At 41.1% G+C, this 22,716-nt stretch overlaps 2 protein-coding genes across 3 annotated transcripts in view; both read left to right on the top strand.

Annotated features, from left to right (window-relative positions):
- Positions 1–241: 241 nt before the first annotated feature.
- tmem237a (transmembrane protein 237a) lies at positions 242–9,397 on the top strand. Its single transcript, XM_073474170.1, has 10 exons — positions 242–321; positions 394–522; positions 1,410–1,515; positions 3,074–3,228; positions 3,399–3,519; positions 4,590–4,781; positions 5,448–5,521; positions 7,449–7,536; positions 7,692–7,813; positions 9,330–9,397. Exons 1-10 carry the CDS (start codon positions 252–254, stop codon positions 9,395–9,397), a joined length of 1,125 nt encoding a protein of 374 aa, XP_073330271.1. The 5' UTR covers positions 242–251.
- Positions 9,398–10,688: 1,291 nt separating this feature from the next.
- The window catches only part of LOC141002327 (abl interactor 2-like), a 32,019-nt gene continuing 19,991 nt past the window's right edge, over positions 10,689–22,716 (top strand). For both annotated transcript variants that reach the window (XM_073473621.1, XM_073473623.1), the window contains exon 1: positions 10,689–10,805. In XM_073473621.1, the coding sequence (XP_073329722.1) occupies positions 10,689–10,805 (117 nt within the window). The remainder of the gene's footprint in view (positions 10,806–22,716) is intronic.

Genomic DNA, 22,716 nt, shown 5'->3' on the forward strand with positions numbered 1-22,716 from the left:
GTCTGCAGTTCAAATCCTGATACTCGCTGTGTTTCTGTGGACAGGAAGTTGTTCTCTGAATCCAGACCAGTGGGACTCACACTCCTCCTGTCCCCCTGTCCTCAGAGCTCAACCTGATCCAATTATCTCAAACAGCATCACCACCTGCATCCTCGTTAACCTTTAATCAACTGACCTAAATAAAAGCTCTCCGTCTCACTGAGAGATCCTCCTGATGGACTTCACTCATGTTTTGATCTGTTCCAGAGAAGATGCCGACGGTGAAGAGCAAGAAGAAGAAGACGAAGAAGGAGGTGAATGATGGAGAGGAGCAGGGAGAAGGTGAGACCGTCTGTTCTGTTCTGTTCTGTTCTGTTCTGTTCTGTTCTACTGAACTCTCTGTGTTCTCCTCAGTGGGTCTGGAGGTAGAGATGGAGGAGGTGACCAGCAGGGGTCACTGTGACAGCAGAGACCCGCTGACCCCAGAGCCGCAGGATCCAGCACCACAGAAGAAGAAGAAGAAGAAGAAGGCTCTGACTATCGGTAGAACAACTGTTGATGTTAACTGTTCCACTGGAGATCAGAGACCTCCTGACCTGAGCTCTCAGACGCACTCGGACCTGCAGGGACGTCTGCATTAGAAACAAACTGGGACACAGACTGAACCAGACTGAACCAGACTGATGGTGGATTAGAGTCCACTTTCTATGAATGTGTCTGTGAAACAGGTTGAGATGCTCAGTCTGAGGAGTCTCCCTCAGAGACGTTGTTGGTTTATATTCTTGTTTTAAAGCTGCAGGTGAAATAAAGAAGCTGAGTGTCTGCAGGGAGATCAGGACACTGACAGGTTAATGAGCAACACATCCTCATTATATCACTGATCCCAGTAGCGCTGCAGCGCGGCAGCAGGAGTCATGGACGCTTCATCAAACAGTCACAGTTTGGTCAGGAATAGAAAACATTGTGGTTCCTGACTGAACGTACAGAACTTCAGTTACGTTCAGTACGTGAATCAGAATCATTGACCCGTGTGGAGGAAACTGAGGTCCACAGTAAAACAACACAACACAAGTCTTCTTACAAGCTGCTCAGCTTCAATAACTCACTCATGAAGTTAGAAAAGTGAGGCGAAAGAAGAAAATGGAGAAAAAAAGAAGGGCCGGAGCACCAGGCTGCATTCTGAGAAAAAACCTTTTAAGATTAGAGTTTATTTAGACATTATGCAGAGAAGATAAACTGAGACAGGTGTTAGTTTGTGTGCTGAGCAGAACCAAAAGAATCCATCAGAGCTCTGATCCACTGTGTTTCTTAGCCTCTTCTATCAGTGTGTTCTGTTCTTCTTTATGAACATGTCCTAGTATAAAACAGATTTTATTCAGAAAGACTACTGTTAACACGTCTGATAATAAACCTGTGATGGTTCCTGTCAGACCAGGACACAGAGAACGCCGACCTACCCAACGGCAACATGGACGAAGCCCTGATGGATGGAGAGGAGACGACCGTGGCTGTGACCAGGAAGACCAAGAGGAAGAGGTGAGTACAGTACAGTATCTTCATCACCATCATCATCACCATCATCACCATCATCATTATCATTATCATCGACATCATCATCACCATCATCACCATCATCACCATCATTATCATCATCATCATCATCACCATCATCATCACCATCATCACCATCATTATCATCATCATCATCACCATCATCATCACCATCATCATCACCACCATCATCACCATCATCATCACCATCATCACCATCATCATCACCATCATCACCATCATTATCATCATCACCATCATCACCATCATCACCATCATCACCACCATCATCACCATCATCACCATCATCACCATCATTATCATCATCATCATCATCACCATCATCATCACCATCATCACCATCATTATCATCATCATCATCACCATCATCATCACCATCATCATCACCATCATCATCACCACCATCATCACCATCATCATCACCATCATCACCATCATCATCATCACCATCATCATCACCATCATCACCATCATCATCACCATCATCATCATCATCATCACCATCATCACCATCATCACCATCATCACCACCATCATCACCATCACCATCATTATCATCATCATCATCATTATCATCATCATCACCATCATCACCATCATCACCATCATCACCACCATCACCATCATTATCATCATCACCATCACCATCATCATCACCATCATCACCATCACCATCATTATCATCATCACCATCATCACCATCATCATCACCACCATCATCACCATCATCATCACCATCATCATCATCATCATCATCACCATCATCATCACCACCATCATCACCATCATCATCACCATCATCATCATCATCATCATCATCATCACCATCATTATCATCATCACCATCATCACCATCATCACCATCATTATCATCATCATCATCATCATCACCATCATCATCACCATCATCATCACCATCATCATCACCACCATCATCACCATCATCATCACCATCATCATCACCATCATCATCATCATCATCATCACCATCATTATCATCATCATCACCATCATCATCACCATCATCATCACCATCATTATCATCATCATCATCACCATCATTATCATCATCATCACCATCATCATCACCATCATTATCATCATCATCACCATCATCATCACCATCATCATCACCATCATTATCATCATCATCATCACCATCATCACCATCATTATCACCATCATCATCATCATCATCACCATCATCACCATCATTATCACCACCATCATCACCATCATCATTATCACCATCATCACCATCATTATCATCATCATCATCACCATCATCACCATCATCATCACCATCATCATCATCATCATCACCATCATCATCACCATACTCACTGATGATAGAAACCAAAGTGTTTGATCAACGCTGACCTAAAGAGGGAGTCGTCCTGAGGGGAACATGAATCACATCTAATAGTTGAAATGTTTTAATATTTAATTAATATTGTGACAAAGCCAGAACAAGGATAAAAGTTACTTTTGATGAAATCTTGTTTGTGATGTCACCTGTCAGGAAGGTGAAGGCGACGGAGCACAGCAGCAACGACCTGGGAGCTGAAGACGATGACATCATCACAGACACCCAGTCCCCCATCCCCCAGCATTCCCTGTTCTCCGCTCCACACGGACACAGTCAGCCGGTCGGGAAGGTCTTCGTGGAGAGAAACAGTGAGTCTGATTTAAAGATGAGTCGGTAACTCAGCAGCAGAGAACACACACACATTTACTACTGAAGGTCTGAAGTAAACAGCAGCTTCACAGCCGTCAGAACCAGAACAGTTCAGATAAAACAATACAGGATCAAACTTGACTCTACATGAACTCCTGTGATCATGCAGGACGTTTCCAGGCAGAGCGAGTCGATCATCTGAGACACTCTGAGCCGATGGACGACTACATGGACCCCCGACAGATCTGGACCACCAGAGATGTCGCCATGAGAGTCCACAGTGGCTTCAGGTGTGCAAAAACACGTTACACATGTTACACACATTACATACTTTACACACAACCACAACACACACACTTGTTTCCATTACTGAGGATGGCCTTGACTCGCCTTCACTTTAAGGAGCAGGTTAGTAACCCTCACTACGAGGGCAGAGGTCCTGTTCACACCTGTATCACCGTCCATCCTCAGTGATCCAATCAGTGTTCAGCTCTCAGTCCGTCAGTTCACAGCTACATCAACCTGTGATGTGATGTCACTTCCTGCTCTATATGAAACAAACCCGTCCATCACTGACAAACAGACTCCATGTTTCTACTCAAAGACAGAAAGAACTTTATTTAGAACATTTGCTGAATTTACAAGAAGGAACAAATAAGTCAGAATCAGTCAGAGACAGAGTTTCACACAGTTTATAAAGTGTCTCCAACTCAACAACTCACTAAACTGACACATTTGTTAAGGGAGTCTGGGGACAAAGAAGTAGCCTATACTGGTTACTGTTTAGTGTATCTGTAAAATGTGACATGTTTAGATCAATAAAATGTTTCTTCTTTCATAAATTGAGTGTAAATGGTGAAATCAGTGTAAACAGTGTGTTCAAACAGCTGCTAAATGTTGGCAGGTCAGACTTTAGCACTTTAGACACAGAAGCAGACAGGCTGGTGCAGCCATGCTGCCACAAACTGACACTTTTTACAAGGAAACAAACAACTTACTGTTTTCATTTAATGCTGAATTTACAAGAAGGAGACAATGATTCAGAGTCTGTCAGAGACAGAGTTTCACTACGTTATAAAGTTTGTTTTAACTCAACAACTCTTAAATCACTACATTTGTTAAGGGAGTCTGGTGATGTTGTGGTGACGGGTTCAGTGTTGGATCATTTGAAACAGACGTGTGTTCACAGACAGCTGCTGACATCAGCAGGTTACTACAGGTTCACCTGGTGATTATTTAATGTGTGTATGTTTGGCTGCTGGATTGCTCCAAACTGTGGCACCTCAGCCAATCAGAAGCCAGTATCTGTAATAATGATGTAATAACCTCTGACCTGTGCTGTGTTTCCTGTCGTCTGCAGGGTGATCGGTCTGTTCTCTCATGGTTTCCTGGCTGGTTATGCCGTGTGGAACATCATCGTCGTGTACGTGTTGGCAGGTGAACAGATGACCACGCTGCCCAACCTGCTGCAGCAGTATCACCTGCTGGCCTACCCTGCTCAGTCTCTGCTCTACCTGCTGCTCGCCATCAGCACCGTGTCAGCGTTCGACAGGTCTGTGAGCCTCAACATCAGTGGCGTGCACAGACTTTTTGAAGGGCAGGGGCGAAAAGAAAAAAAAGGGCACATACAGCGCGTTCTCGCCACTGAAGAGGGCACTAAATTCCGCATGTTCTCGAGGGCATTTTAGACATGTTTATATGTTATACAAATGGCACATTATATAGCCTTAAAACAGACTAACTAGACAGACTACTCAAGTTAGTTTGTAGTTAGGATCAGCATCCACGAGAACTGTGTAGATTCAAGGTTGGACTGTGAAGAACACACAGAGACATGGATGTATTAAGGAAATAAAACCTTAGGGGGTCTGGGGGTCCTCCCCCAGAACATTTTCAATTTAGTAGATGCCATTTCCTGTATTCTAGTGCATTTTAACACCATATTAGCACCAGATAATCCAAACTGGTTCTGTGAGATATAGTTCTGGCTCAATATAGATCAAAAAAGGGCCCAACATGAAAGTCATTGCAACAGTAATGTTTCATAGTATTTCTTGGTCTTAATAGTCTTCTGGAGTTTAGTGTGTTTTTTGCCAACCAAGAGGGCACTTTAGCGTGCGTTTTTCAACACGACCGCCCTCCCTGTGCACACCACTGCTCAACATTAACCAGACTGAACTGAATCCACACATGAAGTCACACCTGTTGTTACCTGCAGGGTGAACCTGGCCAAGGCCTCCATGGCTCTGAGAGGCTTCCTCACTCTGGATCCTGCTGCTCTGGCTTCTTTCTGTGAGTCACACATGATGAAGATGATGGTGATGGTGATGATGGTGATGGTGATGATGATGATGGTGATGATAATGATGGTGATGATGGTGATGGTGATGATGATGACGATGGTGATGATGATGGTGATGATGGTGATGATGATGATGGTGATGATGGTGATGATGATGGTGATGATGATGATGACGATGGTGATGATGATGATGATGATGATGGTGATGATGATGATGGTGATGATGGTGATGATGATGATGGTGATGATGATGATGGTGATGATGGTGATGATGATGATGGTGATGATGGTGATGATGATAATGATGGTGATGATGGTGATGATGATGATGGTGATGATGGTGATGATGATGATGATGTGATGATGGTGATGGTGATGATGGTGATGATGATGATGGTGATGATGGTGATGATGATGATGATGTGATGATGGTGATGGTGATGATGGTGATGATGGTGATGGTGGTGATGGTGATGGTGATGATAATGATGGTGATGGTGATGGTGATGATGGTGATGATGGTGATGATGATGGTGATGCTGGTGGTGATGGTGATGATAATGATGGTGATGGTGATGGTGATGATGGTGATGATGATGATGGTGATGGTGATGGTGATGATGATAATGATAATGATGGTGATGATGGTGGTGATGATGATGGTGGTGATGATGGTGATGATGATGGTGGTGATCATGGTGATGGTGATGATAATGATGTGATGATGATAATGATGGTGATGATGGTGATAATGATGGTGATGATGATGGTGGTGATGATGGTGATGATGATGGTGATGATGATGGTGATGATAATGATGATGATAATGATGGTGATGATGGTGATAATGATGGTGATGATGATGGTGGTGATGATGGTGATGATGATGGTGATGATGATGGTGGTGATGGTGATGATGGTGATGATGATGGTGGTGATGATGGTGATGATGGTGATGATGATGGTGGTGATGATGGTGATGATGGTGATGATGATGGTGGTGATGATCATGGTAATGATGGTGATGATGATGGTGATGATGATGGTGGTGATGGTGATGATGGTGATGATGATGGTGGTGATGATCATGGTAATGATGGTGATGGTGATGATGGTGATGATGATGGTGATGGTGATGATAATGATGGTGATGATGATGATGATGGTGATGATGGTGATGATGATGGTGATGATGATGATGACGATGGTGATGATGATGATGGTGATGATGGTGATGATGGTGATGGTGATGATGATGATGGTGATGGTGATGATGGTGGTGATGGTGATGATGGTGGTGATGATCATGGTAATGATGGTGATGATGATGGTGATGATGATGGTGGTGATGGTAATGATGGTGATGATGGTGATGATGGTGATGATGATGGTGGTGATGATCATGGTAATGATGGTGATGATGATGGTGATGATGGTGGTGATGGTAATGATGGTGATGATGATGGTGATGATGATGGTGGTGATGGTGATGATGGTGATGATGATGGTGATGATAATGATGATGATGGTGATGGTGATGATAATGATGGTGATGATGATGGTGATGATGAGGATGGCGATAATGATGGTGATGATGATAATGATGGTGATGATGATGGTGATGGTGATGGTGATGGTGATGATGGTGATGATGATAATGATGGTGATAATGATGGTGATGATGATGGTGATGGTGATGGTGATGATGGTGATGATGATAATGATGGTGATAATGATGGTGATGATGGTGATGATGATAATGATGGTGATGATGATGATGGTGATGAAAATGATGGTGATGATGATGATAATGATGGTTATGATGGTGATTGTATTTGTACAGTGTGTATTAGTACTTCATAAAGCTGTGAATACTTGATTACTGTGTGTGTAGTGATGACTGTTCTGTGTGTTCAGTGTACTTCATCGCCCTGATCCTGTCCCTCAGTCAGCAGATGACCAGCGATCGCATCAACCTCTATCCTACAGCCAACGAGACTCTGTGGTGAGAACTAGTACTCTCATACTTACTGTACTCTACTGTAATCTACTGTACTCTACTGTACTCTACTGTACTCTACTGTAATCTACTGTACTCTACTGTACTCTACTGTAATCTACTGTACTCTACTGTACTCTACTGACCGTCGCCGCCTGCAGGCCTCCAGGTTCAGAGCAGCAGATCCTGCGGCCCTGGATTGTGGTGAACCTGGTGGTGGCGCTGTTGGTGGGCCTGGCCTGGGCTGTGGTCTCCACACGGCCCGACATCGACTACACAGAAGGTCAGACCAGGTTTATACTGACAGTTTCTGTAGTCTGATTACCTCTCAGGTTAACTGTCATGTTACCTGTCAGGTTAACTGTCAGGTTACCTGTCAGGTTAACTGTCATGTTACCTGTCAGGTTAACTGTCATGTTACCTCTCAGGTTAACTGTCATGTTACCTGTCAGGTTAACTGTCAGGTTACCTGTCAGGTTAAATGTCATGTTACCTGTCAGGTTAACTGTCATGTTACCTGTCAGGTTACCGCTCAGGTTACCTGTCATGTTACCTGTCAGGTTACCACTCAGGTTACCTGTCATGTTACCTGTCAGGTTACCTCTCAGGTTACCTGTCATGTTACCTGTCAGGTTAACTGTCATGTTACCTGTCATGTTACCTGTCAGGTTACCTGTCAGGTTACCTGTCATGTTACCTGTCAGGTTACCTCTCAGGTTACCTGTCATGTTACCTGTCAGGTTAACTGTCATGTTACCTGTCATGTTACCTCTCAGGTTACCTGTCATGTTACCTGTCAGGTTAACTGTCATGTTACCTGTCATGTTACCTGTCAGGTTAACTGTCATGTTACCTGTCAGGTTACCACTCAGGTTACCTGTCATGTTACCTGTCAGGTTAACTGTCATGTTACCTGTCAGGTTAACTGTCATGTTACCTGTCAGGTTAACTGTCATGTTACCTGTCAGGTTACCTCACAGGTTACCTGTCATGTTACCTCTCAGGTTACCTGTCATGTTACCTGTCAGGTTAACTGTCATGTTACCTGTCAGGTTACCGCTCAGGTTACCTGTCATGTTACCTGTCATGTTACCACTCAGGTTACCTGTCATGTTACCTGTCAGGTTACCTGTCAGGTTAACTGTCATGTTACCTGTCAGGTTACCTCTCAGGTTACCTGTCATGTTACCTGTCAGGTTAACTGTCATGTTACCTGTCAGGTTAACTGTCATGTTACCTGTCAGGTTACCGCTCAGGTTACCTGTCATGTTACCTGTCAGGTTACCACTCAGGTTACCTGTCATGTTACCTGTCAGGTTACCTGTCAGGTTAACTGTCATGTTACCTGTCAGGTTACCTCTCAGGTTACCTGTCATGTTACCTGTCAGGTTACCTCTCAGGTTACCTGTCATGTTACCTGTCAGGTTACCTGTAATGTTACCTGTCAGGTTACCTGTCAGGTTAATGTGACTTGTCTAAGTTTGCTCCTCTAGCAGAATCTGTTTCATATCAGGAGAACACAGCTTGTGTTCATGGTTAGTGTTGAACTTATTTTTGGAGGCTTGTTGATCCAGAGCTGATATGAAACAGGGACTTTCATTAATGTGGAGACAAGGTTTGACCACTTCAGATCCTCTGGACAGCTGAGACGCGTCTGAGAGGGAAACAGAGCTGTGTGTGTTACTGTTTGTCACAGTGTTGTTCTTAAAGCTACCATCAGACGGCGCCCACTCAGGTCAGTGTAGGGTCACGTCACTGAGGTGACTGTGTAATAATCTGATGATCTGTTTTCTCTGCAGAGTTCCTGATGACCATGGAGGTGGAGGGATACCCGAGAACAGACGAGGCTCTGGACATCCCCGCCTGAACCTCAGCACCACACAGCAGCACCTTCTTTATATTCACTCTATGTTTTTCTACAACATGTCACACACACTTTGTTTACCTCTGTGGGATTTTGTAAATAAATAAATAAATAAATACAGTACATGTACAGTAAATGATGTCAGTTGTTTGGTGTTGTTGTTTACAGCTTCTGACCACAGGGTGGTGCTGCTGCTTCAAGAATCAGCTGAGGAGATCTGATATTCAATATTTAATGGTCATCACAATCACCGTTTTTTTTATCTGATTAATGATTAAATCAATTAATTTAAAGGGTTAGGGTTAACCCTAACCCTTTGGCTCTGAAGCAGCATGTAATCTGTAAAGTAACTAGTTACTAAAGTTGTCAAATAAGTGTAGTGGAGTAAAAAATACAATGTCTGTCTCCAAAATGTAGTCAAGTGGAAGTATAAAGTCACAGAAAATGGAAATACTCGAGTACAAGTCCCTAAAAAAAGTACAGTAGTTGAGTAAATGTACTTACAGTACATCACAGTTATGGACGTTACATTACATCAGGAATCTTTTCTTTTCATGGCATTTTGTATTTCTACTCCATTACATTTATCTGACAGCTTTAGTTACAGTACAGTACTTAAGTCATTGTACTTACTTACATTCCATCACCGGATGGCAAACAGTGTAACTAAGTACATTTAGTTAGTGCTGTACTTAAGTACAGTTTTGAGGCACTTGTACTGTACTTGAGTATTTCCACTATGTTACTTTATACTTCCACTCCACTACATTTATTTGATAACTTTAGTTACTAGTTACTTTACAGATTACATGCTGCATCAGAGCCAAAGTAGCACATTTTTAACTAATGTATTTAATCAGATATAAAGAGATATGGCCCGTCATACTGCACTTTTCTGATGTTAGACAGATAACTTGCATTCATACTTTTGACATCTTTACATTTATAACAAAGAAGTCAAAGTTTCTCTGAGTGATGGCTTTACGTCCTGCAGGATTATCGATAGACGAGTGGCACCTGAACGCATCATTTAACTGATGGAGAGGAAGATCTCGTCATAATGACACGTTTTTCGCAGACTGTGTCATCGGTACCACGGATGTAACACGTTTCTTCTTATTATTACACGATTCGGTGTCATCTGTCTGTCGACCTGCTCTTCCGTTGAGTCACATCTCTCCCGTCTGATCCCGGTGATCGTGTCATAGTTGTGATAGTTCCCACACGCTCGTGAACGCAGCAGCACACATCCAGTGAGCGCGCGCCGCAGCCGTTAGTATTCCAGCATGTAAAGATGGCGGAGCTACAAATGCTGCTGGAGGAGGAGATCCCGGCGGGACGGAGAGCGCTGCTGGACAGTTTCACCAACCTGGAGAGAGTAGCGGAGTACTGCGAGACCAACTATGTCCAGGTACATGTAGTACTAATACTGCAGGAATACACGGCGAGTTTCCCCTCAGATAACGGGCTAATGTTAGCAGGGAGTGGGCGGTGTGGAGTGGGAGTGATGGCATGACAGCAGCGGCTCCGTTACATTCACTGGAAGGTGAAAGTGACGAAGTACTGAACACTTCATCCCCACTTATTAAAACACCAGCGTCTGTTTTAATGACAGGTCAACTTTTATAAGTGGTTCATAGTTATAATCACGTCTTCTGTAACAAAACTGACTGTTAGAATCTTACGTAATTAAGTCTTTTAGTTTTAAAAGTTGCTATTCCACTTGTTAATTGGTGTGTTGCGTTAATGCCGAGTGACAGAGAGATTCGTGTTTGTTCGTAAATTGTCTTTAAAAATGTTCTTTAAGCTGTGTGACATCTGCAGACGAGCAGGAGTCAATACACGGATATTTCTCAACGGAGTCTGGTGCGACACTTTCCACAGATAGTGTCCCAGCGTGATGATGAGAGTGTTGACTGCAGGTGGTTACAGTTACAGTTACAGTAAGTGTTACAGTAAGTGTTAGTGTTACAGTTACAGTTAGTGTTACAGTAAGTGTTACAGTTACAGTTACAGATAGTGTCCCAGCGTGATGATGAGAGTGTTGACTGCAGGTGGTTACAGTTACAGTTAGTGTTACAGTAAGTGTTAGTGTTACAGTTACAGTAAGTGTTAGTGTTACAGTAAGTGTTAGTGTTACAGTAAGTGTTAGAGTTACAGTTACAGTTAGTGTTACAGTTACAGTTAGTGTTACAGTAAGTGTTAGTGTTAGTGTTACAGTTAATGTTACAGTTACAGTTAGAGTTACAGTTACAGTTAGTGTTACAGTAAGTGTTAGTGTTACAGTTACAGTTACAGTTAGTGTTACAGTAAGTGTTAGTGTTACAGTTACAGTTAGAGTTAGTGTTACAGTAAGTGTTAGTGTTACAGTTACAGTTAGAGTTAGTGTTACAGTAAGTGTTAGAGTTACAGTTACAGATAGTGTCCCAGCGTGATGATGAGAGTGTTGACTGCAGGTGGTTACAGTTACAGTTACAGTTAGTGTTACAGTTACAGTTAGTGTTACAGTAAGTGTTAGAGTTACAGTTACAGTTACAGTTAGTGTTACAGTTACAGTAAGTGTTAGTGTTACAGTTAATGTTACAGTTACAGTTAGAGTTACAGTTACAGTTAGTGTTACAGTAAGTGTTAGTGTTACAGTTACAGTTACAGTTAGTGTTACAGTAAGTGTTAGTGTTACAGTTACAGTTACAGTTAGTGTTACAGTAAGTGTTAGTGTTACAGTTACAGTAAGTGTTAGTGTTACAGTAAGTGTTAGAGTTACAGTTAGAGTTAGTGTTACAGTTACAGTTAGTGTTACAGTAAGTGTTAGTGTTACAGTTACAGTTACAGTTACAGTTAGTGTTACAGTTACAGTTAGTGTTACAGTAAGTGTTAGTGTTACAGTTACAGTTAGTGTTACAGTAAGTGTTACAGTTACAGTTAGTGTTACAGTTACAGTAAGTGTTAGTGTTACAGTTACAGTTAGTGTTACAGTAAGTGTTAGAGTAAGTGTTAGTGTTACAGTTACAGTTAGAGTTAGTGTTACAGTAAGTGTTAGTGTTACAGTAAGTGTTAGAGTTACAGTTACAGTTAGTGTTACAGTAAGTGTTAGAGTAAGTGTTAGAGTTACAGTTACAGTTACAGTTAGTGTTACAGTAAGTGTTACAGTTACAGTTAGTGTTACAGTTACAGTAAGTGTTAGTGTTACAGTTACAGTTAGTGTTACAGTAAGTGTTAGAGTAAGTGTTAGAGTTACAGTTACAGTTACAGTTAGTGTTACAGTAAGTGTTAGTGTTACAGTTACAGTTAGTGTTACAGTAAGTGTTAGTGTTACAGTTACAGTTAGAGTTAGTGTTACAGTAAGTGTTAGTGTTACAGTTACAGTTAGTGTTACAGTAAGTGTTAGAGTTACAGTTACAGTTAGTGTTACAGTAAGTGTTAGAGTTACAGTTAGTGTTACAGTTACAGTTAGAGTTAGTGTTACAGTAAGTGTTAGAGTTAGAGTTACAGTTAGTGTTACAGTAAGTGTTTGAGTTACAGTTAGTGTTACAGTTACAGTTAGAGTTAGAGTTACAGTTAGTGTTACAGTAAGTGTTAGTGTTACAGTTACAGTTAGAGTTACAGTTAGAGTTACAGTTACAGTTAGTGTTACAGTAAGTGTTAGAGTTACAGTTACAGTTACAGTTAGTGTTAGTGTTACAGTTAGAGTTACAGTTACAGTTAGTGTTAGTGTTACAGTTACAGTTAGAGTTAGAGTTACAGTTACAGTTAGTGTTACAGTTAGTGTTACAGTAAGTGTTAGTGTTACAGTACAGTACAGTAAGTGTTACAGTAAGTGTTAGAGTTACAGTTACAGTTACTGTTAGTGTTACAGTTAGTTAGTGTTATAGTTAGTGTTACAGTTAGTGTTATAGTTAGTGTTACAGTTACAGTTACTGTTAGTGTTACAGTTACAGTTAGTGTTATAGTTAGTGTTACAGTTACTGTTAGTGTTACAGTTACAGTTAGTGTTATAGTTAGTGTTACAGTTAGTGTTATAGTTAGTGTTACAGTTACAGTAAGTGTTAGAGTTACAGTTACAGTTACAATTAGTGTTACAGTTACAGTTAGTGTTACAATTATAGTTAGTGTTACAGTTACAGTTAGTGTTATAGTTACAGTTACTGTTAGTGTTAAAGTTACAGTTAGTGTTACAGTTAGTGTTATAGTTAGTGTTACAGTTACAGTTAGTGTTACAGTTAGTGTTATAGTTAGTGTTACAGTTACAGTTAGTGTTACAGTTAGTGTTATAGTTAGTGTTACAGTTAGTGTTACAGTTAGCAGGGTTTCCTCCAGGACTTTTTTAAACCATGGGGGAGGTCTGCCCGGGTGGAAGAGGGGGGTAGATGACGACGACGACAACATGAATTTTGAAATGTGAAATTATGACTATTTCAAACTGAATGTTTTTCTAAATACATTATTTACTATAGGGTTTCTGGTACATGAATTGAAAATAATAATTGAAAATAGGATCTTGCAGTATCACTAGGCCAAAACAACAAACACAACAACAACAAATTAAAGATATATTTCAAAGTTAAATAACTAAACTAGTCTATACTGAATACAGTCAAATAAACATCTCTTCCTGCATAGAATGTGTACAAAAGAAAAAGGCAGTCCATCCATTTGAAGAAAATAGCTACAATGTAAAAATACTGGCTGAGAGCACTTTATTTTTCTTTCTACTCATCTGAAAATGTAACCAGAAAAGAGTCATGGCAGAAAATTACCTGGGCATTACCTAAGCTAACGTTATGTCGTGCTGTTCAAAACGTGTATCTGAAACGTAATGGGTTTCCTCTATCAATAGAAAATTAAGTTTTACAGTTAAAAATTTATCTACAACAAAATAATATCTCTCTCTACTGTATAACCAAAGACTCGACACGCTTTATTAGGCACAAAAAAAAAAAAAAAAAAAAAGAATCTCTCTGAAATAATAATAGAAATAATGCGCATCCTGTATTAACCAATCAATAACACATTTATCCCGACTCAGGATTTTTTCTGTAGTTTGAACAAAACTGTATCAAATATAACCCAGCTTAGGTACCTGTCTTTCACCCTTTTCTCTCCCTCCACGTCGGACTGTCGTCTCCACTCTCTTCGTCTTTCGCACGCCGCAGCCAGGCAGGCAGGTGATGACTCCGGTGTTGGTTTTTCAAAATAAGGGTATTTGCAGCGTAGCGTCACATTTCATGAAAAACACCATGTTTTGTGCCAAAATTCACATTTCATACAATAATTTACATTAACATAAACATAAAACAACATAAAAACAAGGTAAAAAAACCCAAAACATTATTCTGAAGGTGTGGCAGCTTTTATTTTGCCGTGGCGGTGCGCCACAATCAATTACATGTAGAGGAAACCCTGGTTAGTGTTACAGTTAGTGTTACAGTTACAGTTAGAGTTAGTGTTACAGTTAGAGTTACAGTTAGTGTTACAGTTACAGTTAGAGTTAGTGTTACAGTTACAGTTAGAGTTAGTGTTACAGTTAGAGTTACAGTTAGTGTTACAGTTACAGTTAGAGTTAGTGTTACAGTTAGAGTTACAGTTAGCGTTACAGTTAGAGTTAGTGTTACAGTTACAGTTAGTGTTACAGTTAGAGTTAGTGTTAGTGTTACAGTTAGAGTTAGTGTTACAGTTAGAGTTACAGTTAGTGTTACAGTTACAGTTAGAGTTAGTGTTACAGTTAGTGTTACAGTTACAGTTAGTATCACAGTTAGAGTTAGTGTTAGTGTTACAGTTACAGTTAGTGTTACATTTAGAGTTAGTGTTACAGTAACAGTTAGAGTTAGTGTTACAGTTAGTGTTACAGTTACAGTTAGAGTTAGTGTTACAGTTAGTGTTACAGTTACAGTTAGTATCACAGTTAGAGTTAGTGTTAGTGTTACAGTTACAGTTAGTGTTACAGTTAGTGTTAGTGTTACAGTTACAGTTAGTGTTACAGTTAGAGTTAGTGTTACAGTTACAGTTACAGTTAGTGTTACAGTTACAGTTAGTGTTACAGTTACAGTTAGTGTTACAGTTAGAGTTAGTGTTAGTGTTACAGTTACAGTTAGTGTTACAGTTAGAGTTACAGTTACAGTTAGTGTTACAATTAGAATTACAGTTAGTGTTACAGTTACTGTTAGAGTGTGTGTGTGTGTGTGTGTGTGTGTGTTACAGTGGGGCTGCAGCTGTTGGTGATTATTCTCTGGATTAATTGATTTATTAATCGTTTGGTCTCTAAAATGTGATAAAACAGTGAAAAATGTCGATCAGTGTCGAAACCAGAACCTTTAACAAGCTGACATCACAGAATTCTGACTTTTTGTTTTTTTTCACAATTGTAAAAATTATTGAAGCTGATGAATTGGTTATTAACATATTTGGTAATCTATTTTATAGTGACAAACTAATTAATGAATCTGCTGTAGCTCTAATTTGAGACAGATAGGCTGCATTATCAATCAGACTTATTGATCCATATTCTTCATTTTGACCAAATCCTCCCTCATGCCTTTCTTCTCTCTCCTGTGTCCAGTTTAAAGTGTTTCCTCTTCCCTCCTTCCTTCCGTCCTTATATCCTTCCGTCCTTATATCCTTCCATCCTTATATACTTCCTTCCTTATATCCTTCCGTCCTTATATCCTTCCATCCTTATATACTTCCTTCCTTATATCCTTCCGTCCTTATATCCTTCCGTCCTTATATCCTTCCGTCCTTATATCCTTCCATCCTTATATACTTCCTTCCTTATATCCTTCCGTCCTTATATCCTTCCGTCCTTATATACTTCCTTCCTTATATCCTTCCGTCCTTATATCCTTCCTTCCTTATATCCTTCCGTCCTTATATACTTCCTTCCTTATATCCTTCCGTCCTTATATCCTTCCTTCCTTATATCCTTCCGTCCTTATATACTTCCTTCCTTATAGCCTTCCTTCCTTATATCCTTCCTTATATCCTTCCTTCCTTATATCCTTCTGTCCTTATATACTTCCTTCCTTATATCCTTCCGTCCTTATATCCTTCCTTCCTTATATCCTTCCGTCCTTATATACTTCCTTCCTTATAGCCTTCCTTATATCCTTCCATCCTTATATCCTTCCGTCCTTATATCCTTCCTTCCTTAAATAGTTCCTTCCTTATATACTTCCTTTCTTATATACTTCCTTCCTTATATCCTTCGGTCCTTATATCCTTCCTTCCTTATATCCTTCGGTCCTTATATCCTTCTGTCCTTATATCCTTCCTTCCTTATATCCTTCCGTCCTTATATCCTTCCTTCCTTATATCCTTCCATCCTTATATACTTCCTTCCTTATAGCCTTCCTTCCTTATATCCTTCCTTATATCCTTCCATCCTTATATCCTTCCTTCCTTATATCCTTCCTTCCTATCCTCTCACTGCACTAAGTCTGTCCTGTCTCCTGTGTCTCGGAGCAGTAACTGTGTCCTCTCAGCAGTGACTCTCTCTGGTTCATTATCCTCTTCATGTCTAACTGGGCTCAGTACTGGATGGATGGCCTACATTCACTCTGCTCAGCTCTTACATAATCCAACAGTGTTGATCCTGTTTTATGGGCTAAATGTTTGGATTGAGGCTCGACCCATGTGACACCCTGACTGACCTCCTGGTTAAAGTGAACACAGATCTGAGACGCTGTCAGGACTCAGTCTGTCTGACGGAGCAGCTGCTTGTCGTGGGACTGTTAGTTAGGTTAGGATTGAATATTGTCAGTCAGGTAGTGTTAATCTCCCTCTGTCTGTTCTGATCCAATGGATCCTGATGGAGCCCGGCTGATGTGGGATTTCAGAGACTGATTTAAGAGGGAAAATCCACTGATTGTCGATGTGGCAGCTGAAACACTGAGTGTTTGAGCTGAAGTGAAGAAAACACCTGTTCTGTGTGGACTGTGCACCGAATTTGACAAATGTAGAGTTAAAGCTATGGTCTACGATGTGAAAGATTGATCATTATTATTAACATTATTTAGATGGTGGTTATGGCCCAATAGTACGACCTACACGTCTACATGTGAAGAGCAAAAGGAACCAAATAAATCCATTCTCTCTAGCGCCTGCAAAACTGCAAAGAAATTGACCAATAGCAGCCATCCGGTCAGGATGGGAGTTTCCCCTTGCTCAAATTTGCACCCTCTCTCTCGGACCCTCCATCCAATCCCCTCACTCACTCCCCTGCTCCTGGTCATGCCTCGTCTTGTCCCTCGTCTCGTCCCTTGTTATCCCAGTACCAGAGCTAACTTAGCTGTTGATAAATAGTAACTTATTACGTAGCTGTAACATGTAACGTAGCTGTAACATGCTAATGACGTTACGCTAGCTTGGCTGTGGAGCTTAGCTGTGGACATTGTAATGACTTACAAGATTTACGTTAGTTTCAACGTGCATTGTAGCAACTTTACCTGTGAATCCGACATCGTTACTCCGCATTCAAAGCTGGCGCCGTATTTGGTTTCTGCCGGCCGGCTTGTCGCTCTTGTTGCATGTTGCGGGAGGGGGTGTGTCGCGGGAGGCTCCGAGGGGAGAGCGATACGAGCTCGGAGGGGAGGGATTAAGGAGCAGCACAGTTCCCCTCTGAAGTGTGGTGGAACAGAAAAAGTAGCATAAAATGCCACAAATACTCAAGTAATGTACAAGTACCTGTAAATTGTACTTAGTTACATTCCAGCACTGCTCTCAACTAAAGCACTGATCCTCCATAGAGCTGGTGATGAGATTCATGCAGCAGCTTTGTTTAACTTCTGAACCGTTAATTCAGTTTAACTCCAATCAGAGAAGATTATTTCCTGATTATCAGTGTTTCACTGTTAATGTTGGGACGCTGTTTATTTACTTCCCATCGCCTCTCACAAAGTAGATCATCAACTTGAATTTATTAATGAATTAAATTATCACTCAACAGACTCAAACCTCCACCACACCTTCTACTGCTGAGCTGTAGAAAGATGCTCTGGCCTGCTACATGCTAACATTAGCAAGGAGATAACATATAAGCACCAGGGACAGGACTGTTGTCAGGGACAGGACTGTTGTCAGGAACAGGACGGTTGTCAGGGACAGGACGGTTGTCAGGGACAGGACGGTTGTCAGGGACAGGACTGTTGTCAGGAACAGGACGGTTGTCAGGGACAGGACGGTTGTCAGGGACAGGACTGTGTTGTTAATAATGGAGTCACAGTGTGCTCTGCTGGACAGAGTACATGATGACACCATTTTAAATCACTCCAAGCATCGTTTTCTGCATTATATGTTCTGTAAAATCAAGTTTTAATATCGGCACATATTAGAAAACAAATATGCAGATAGCAATGTGTCTTTGCCAGACCTATGAAAGGGTCGTATCAGCTGATAAATCTGTCGGGCTCTGCTTCCTGATTGAAATCAATTCATTATCGTATATAAATTTGATTAATGAAATCTTTAGTTTTTCAACGATGTGTAAAATAAAGATAACTTGCTCACAACCATCTGCTCATATTTTAACGGATCAGTATTAGCTAAAATAATTCTGACGTTTCTTGACTGAAGCTCTTCATCCTTTGATCAACAACTCTTATGAAGTCCAACCCAACACATTTTCTTCACCGAGGCCCTGGAGCCAAGTCTCTACTGAGCATGTGCAGACACACACACGCACACACACACACAGTCCCATCCACAGCTGGTTCTGGTTAGCTGTTAGCTGTTAGCAGAGGTAGTTGTAATGTAACTCGACCTCCTGCTGCTCATTGAAAACACATGGTACTGCTGCAGGAGGCTGTGTGTGTGTGTGTGTGTGTGTGTGTGTGTGTGTGTGTTGGAAACCATGGCGATTGGTTTTCCAGTTGAAGGAGTATTAGCCTCCACCTTCAGTGTTGGTGCCAGGAACAGCTCCTGCGGGGGCGAAACAAGCTGAGCGTTTGGAAAGATGGCGTCTTTATCAGAAGCCTGGCAGTGTTATACATGAGCACAGTGTGTGTGTGTGTGTGTGTGTTTGTGCGCAGCTGACATGATTACATATTTCAGTTTTTCCTTTTTAATATTCGTAGTTTACTTTTCTGTTTGCTCTCTGCAGCAGTTATTTAGGAACAGGAGCGTTGTTATCTGGACAAAATATTTCTCCTACATTTCCCAGAATACCTGAGAATAGCACTGAAATGACTCGTCACGTAAGCAACAAGTCGGGTGACTAAAAACACCATCTGCTTTTCTCAGTTTGAAACCAAAGTATATCCCTACTGACATGTCAGCTTCTGCTTCTGCTGCTGCTGCTGCTTCTTCTTCTTCCTCATCTTCTTCTTCTACTTCTACTTCTACTTCTTCTTCTCTTCTTCTTCTTCTTCTTCTTCTTCTTCTGCTTCTTCTTCTTCTTCTTCCTCCTGTCCCTCAGCCTCCTCCATCTGAAGTGTAACTCTGGTTCATAAACTTGTTGTTGGTTATAATCTCTTATATAACACCTTGTATGGCCTGTGCTCCATCTGCAGGATGTGTTAGTCTTGTGTAACAGATGGCTGTGTGTGAAATGTGTTAACTGTCCAGCCTTCAGTGGCCTTCACTGTGACTGACAGGGATTGGCTGTGTGTACTCTGGGTCACATGTGATTGGTTGTTGGTGGATCTCAGGTGCAGCAGGTTTCAGGTGGATTAACCCTTTAATTAAACAATCAGCTCAGTTTAATCATTTAATTTCACATTAAGTATTAATGATGTCATAAAATGTACACACACACACACACACACACACACACAGGCGTGGTTGTACCGCTCTGTTGCTTTCTTCAGTTTTAGTGTTTTCATGGAGATTCATAAATGGAAATATTTTCTAATCATCATGTTTATGATAAAAGTCCTCAACTCAAGAACACTTGACTGTTCCTGAGCTTTCAGCCATATGTCATGGCTGTGTGTGTGTGTGTGTGTGTGTGTGTGTGTGTCATAGTTGGTGCGTGTTGTCATTGATCGTCAGAGCAGAAACATGAAATATGAACTGATAATCAATGTTGGACAGATTAATGAGAACAGCAGCTGTACTGTGGGTGGTGTTTCCATGGTTACAGTTGACTGACAGCTGACAGCCTCCATGTTGATCTATAACTGTAGTTTATCCTGATTCACTCTGTGTATTCCAGCTAGCAAGCAGGCTAACTAGCTTTCGCTGGCTAGTGGCTCATATTAGCATGTTATTGTCTAACACCTGCTGAGTCAGCGGCAGCCTCACACACTCAGCGTTGAGTTCATTGGAGCCCGATGGCCCCTGATATTGATCTGACAGATAAATCTGTATCTGCAGTTAGAGTTACTGTTTCAGTGCACTCGTGTCATTTTGGACAGCAAAGTTTATTGTTAAACTGCCTCCATTACCTTTATATCCTCCTTTTTATAAAAATGTCCTCCGATATATCAATATCTTAATTTTTAGTATTTGCATGGCCCCAGATATCCAGCAGCAGTGCAGCTGAGTGTCATCACATCACAAACATCACACACAGCATCAGTAACGCTCCAGTGTCATACTGAGATTGCACAACTGTTACCAACTCAATAAAATATATAATCACTGTGTATACATGTTCTGGGGCAAGCAGCTCTCAAAATACAATAAAAAAATGTTTTATTGTTTTGTATCTGTTTCCATTGAAAAAATGGGGTCTGACTAAGACCTGGAAATCAATCAGTGTCATCGGTAAACCTTTGTGTGATGAAACCTAAGTTAGTACTCCAGCAAGTAGACTGATTCTTGGTAAGGACGATTTCTGGTCCCTGTTGAGTCTCTGACGTTAATGTTCTCTAACTGAATAATTATCACACAGACACTAACGAGCTCAGCTCACTCAGTTAGCTAACTCAGTCCTGTTACAACCATCACACACAGGTTGAACTATGACGTCTGTAAATGTGTGCTGTATTATGAAGCTGGTCGCACCGGGTCATGAGCTCAGCGTGTTGTTGTTCTGGTCCGATCAGGTTCCTGTTGACCGATCAGAGTTCTTGTTCGGAACTACTTGTTGTATAATGTGTATTTACTGTTTTCATTGTCTGACTTTAATATGAAATAGTTGTTTTTCCAAACTGATGTGCTAAACATCTGACTTGATCGCAGCATATATAAGTTTAATATGATCATTACTTAACATTTAACACAGTGTCTCCTCACACCTTCAGGGAGTGAGAGCTGTGTGTGTGTGTGTGTGTGTGTGTTTCATCTTCTTGTTTGTATTTTCATTATAATCCATAAAACATCAGTGTGAGCAGCAGAGTGTGTTCATTAAAACAGGTCAGAGGAATCAGAGCGTGTGTTTGATTCCATGTACATCTGAATCATCTACATTTAGATAGAGATGGAAAAAAAACTGTGTGTGTGTGTGCGCCCGCTCTGCCCTGTCCTCAGGCCAGAGGAGGCAGCCCTCCAACTAGGTCACAGCTAACAGGACATCAGATGGCTGAAAGAGAGAAAATAAGGATGATGTGATGAAGTCAAGTCAACTTTATTTATAAAAAACAAAATCACACATTCACCTCGAGGCACTTTAAAATCTGAATCGACTCGTCTGTCGTCAGAGCCTCCAGACTGAGGAGAACAACAGGAGAAAGAAACAGAGGAGGGACCGCTGATCAGGACGGACAGACAGGAAGTAGATGTACAGAATAAAGCACCAGTAAGACGACAGTATTGTAGAATAAATAGTTAATATCTATATAAAGAGACGGAGTCAGAGGAGACCTAGTGTCGTCACAATGCTGCAGTTTCTAACTTTGATACTAATCCTTGAAAATGATCCATGTTTGACACCATTTTGATACGACGGGGAAACATTGAGGGCAGAACATGTTAGATTTTTATTGAAAAGATAAATATTGAAAGATAAATATAAGCAGGCTTGTTTACTGGGTCTACGCTCAGTGACCCAACATGTCCTCCAGCACCAGTCAGCTGAGTGTCTGCATCACACAGGAGCAGAGTCTGGAAGTGATGCTGCAGGCTAACAATGAGCTAGCTGCAGGCTAACACTAAGCTAACTGTGTCATCTTTGGCGTGTTGTTTCTGCCGAGATGTGCACAGTAAGCATTTTTAATGGATATATTTAGTTTCAAAAATGTGAAAATAAAAGGAAACAAACAGTAAAATAAACCAAAGAAGAAGTTATGAGGAACAAAATAAAAACAAATAAAACAACTCAGTTGACGTGTCGATCTTCTCCCTGCAAACACAGACTGAGTGTAAGACTGAGGGTCAGACTGAGTGTGTGTGTGTGTGTGTGTGTGTGTGTGGAGGACAGAGACACATTGGTGTCAGTGTGTTTCTTG

Source organism: Pagrus major, chromosome 9 (assembly GCF_040436345.1).
Source record: "Pagrus major chromosome 9, Pma_NU_1.0".
Classification (NCBI taxonomy): Eukaryota; Metazoa; Chordata; class Actinopteri; order Spariformes; family Sparidae; genus Pagrus; species Pagrus major.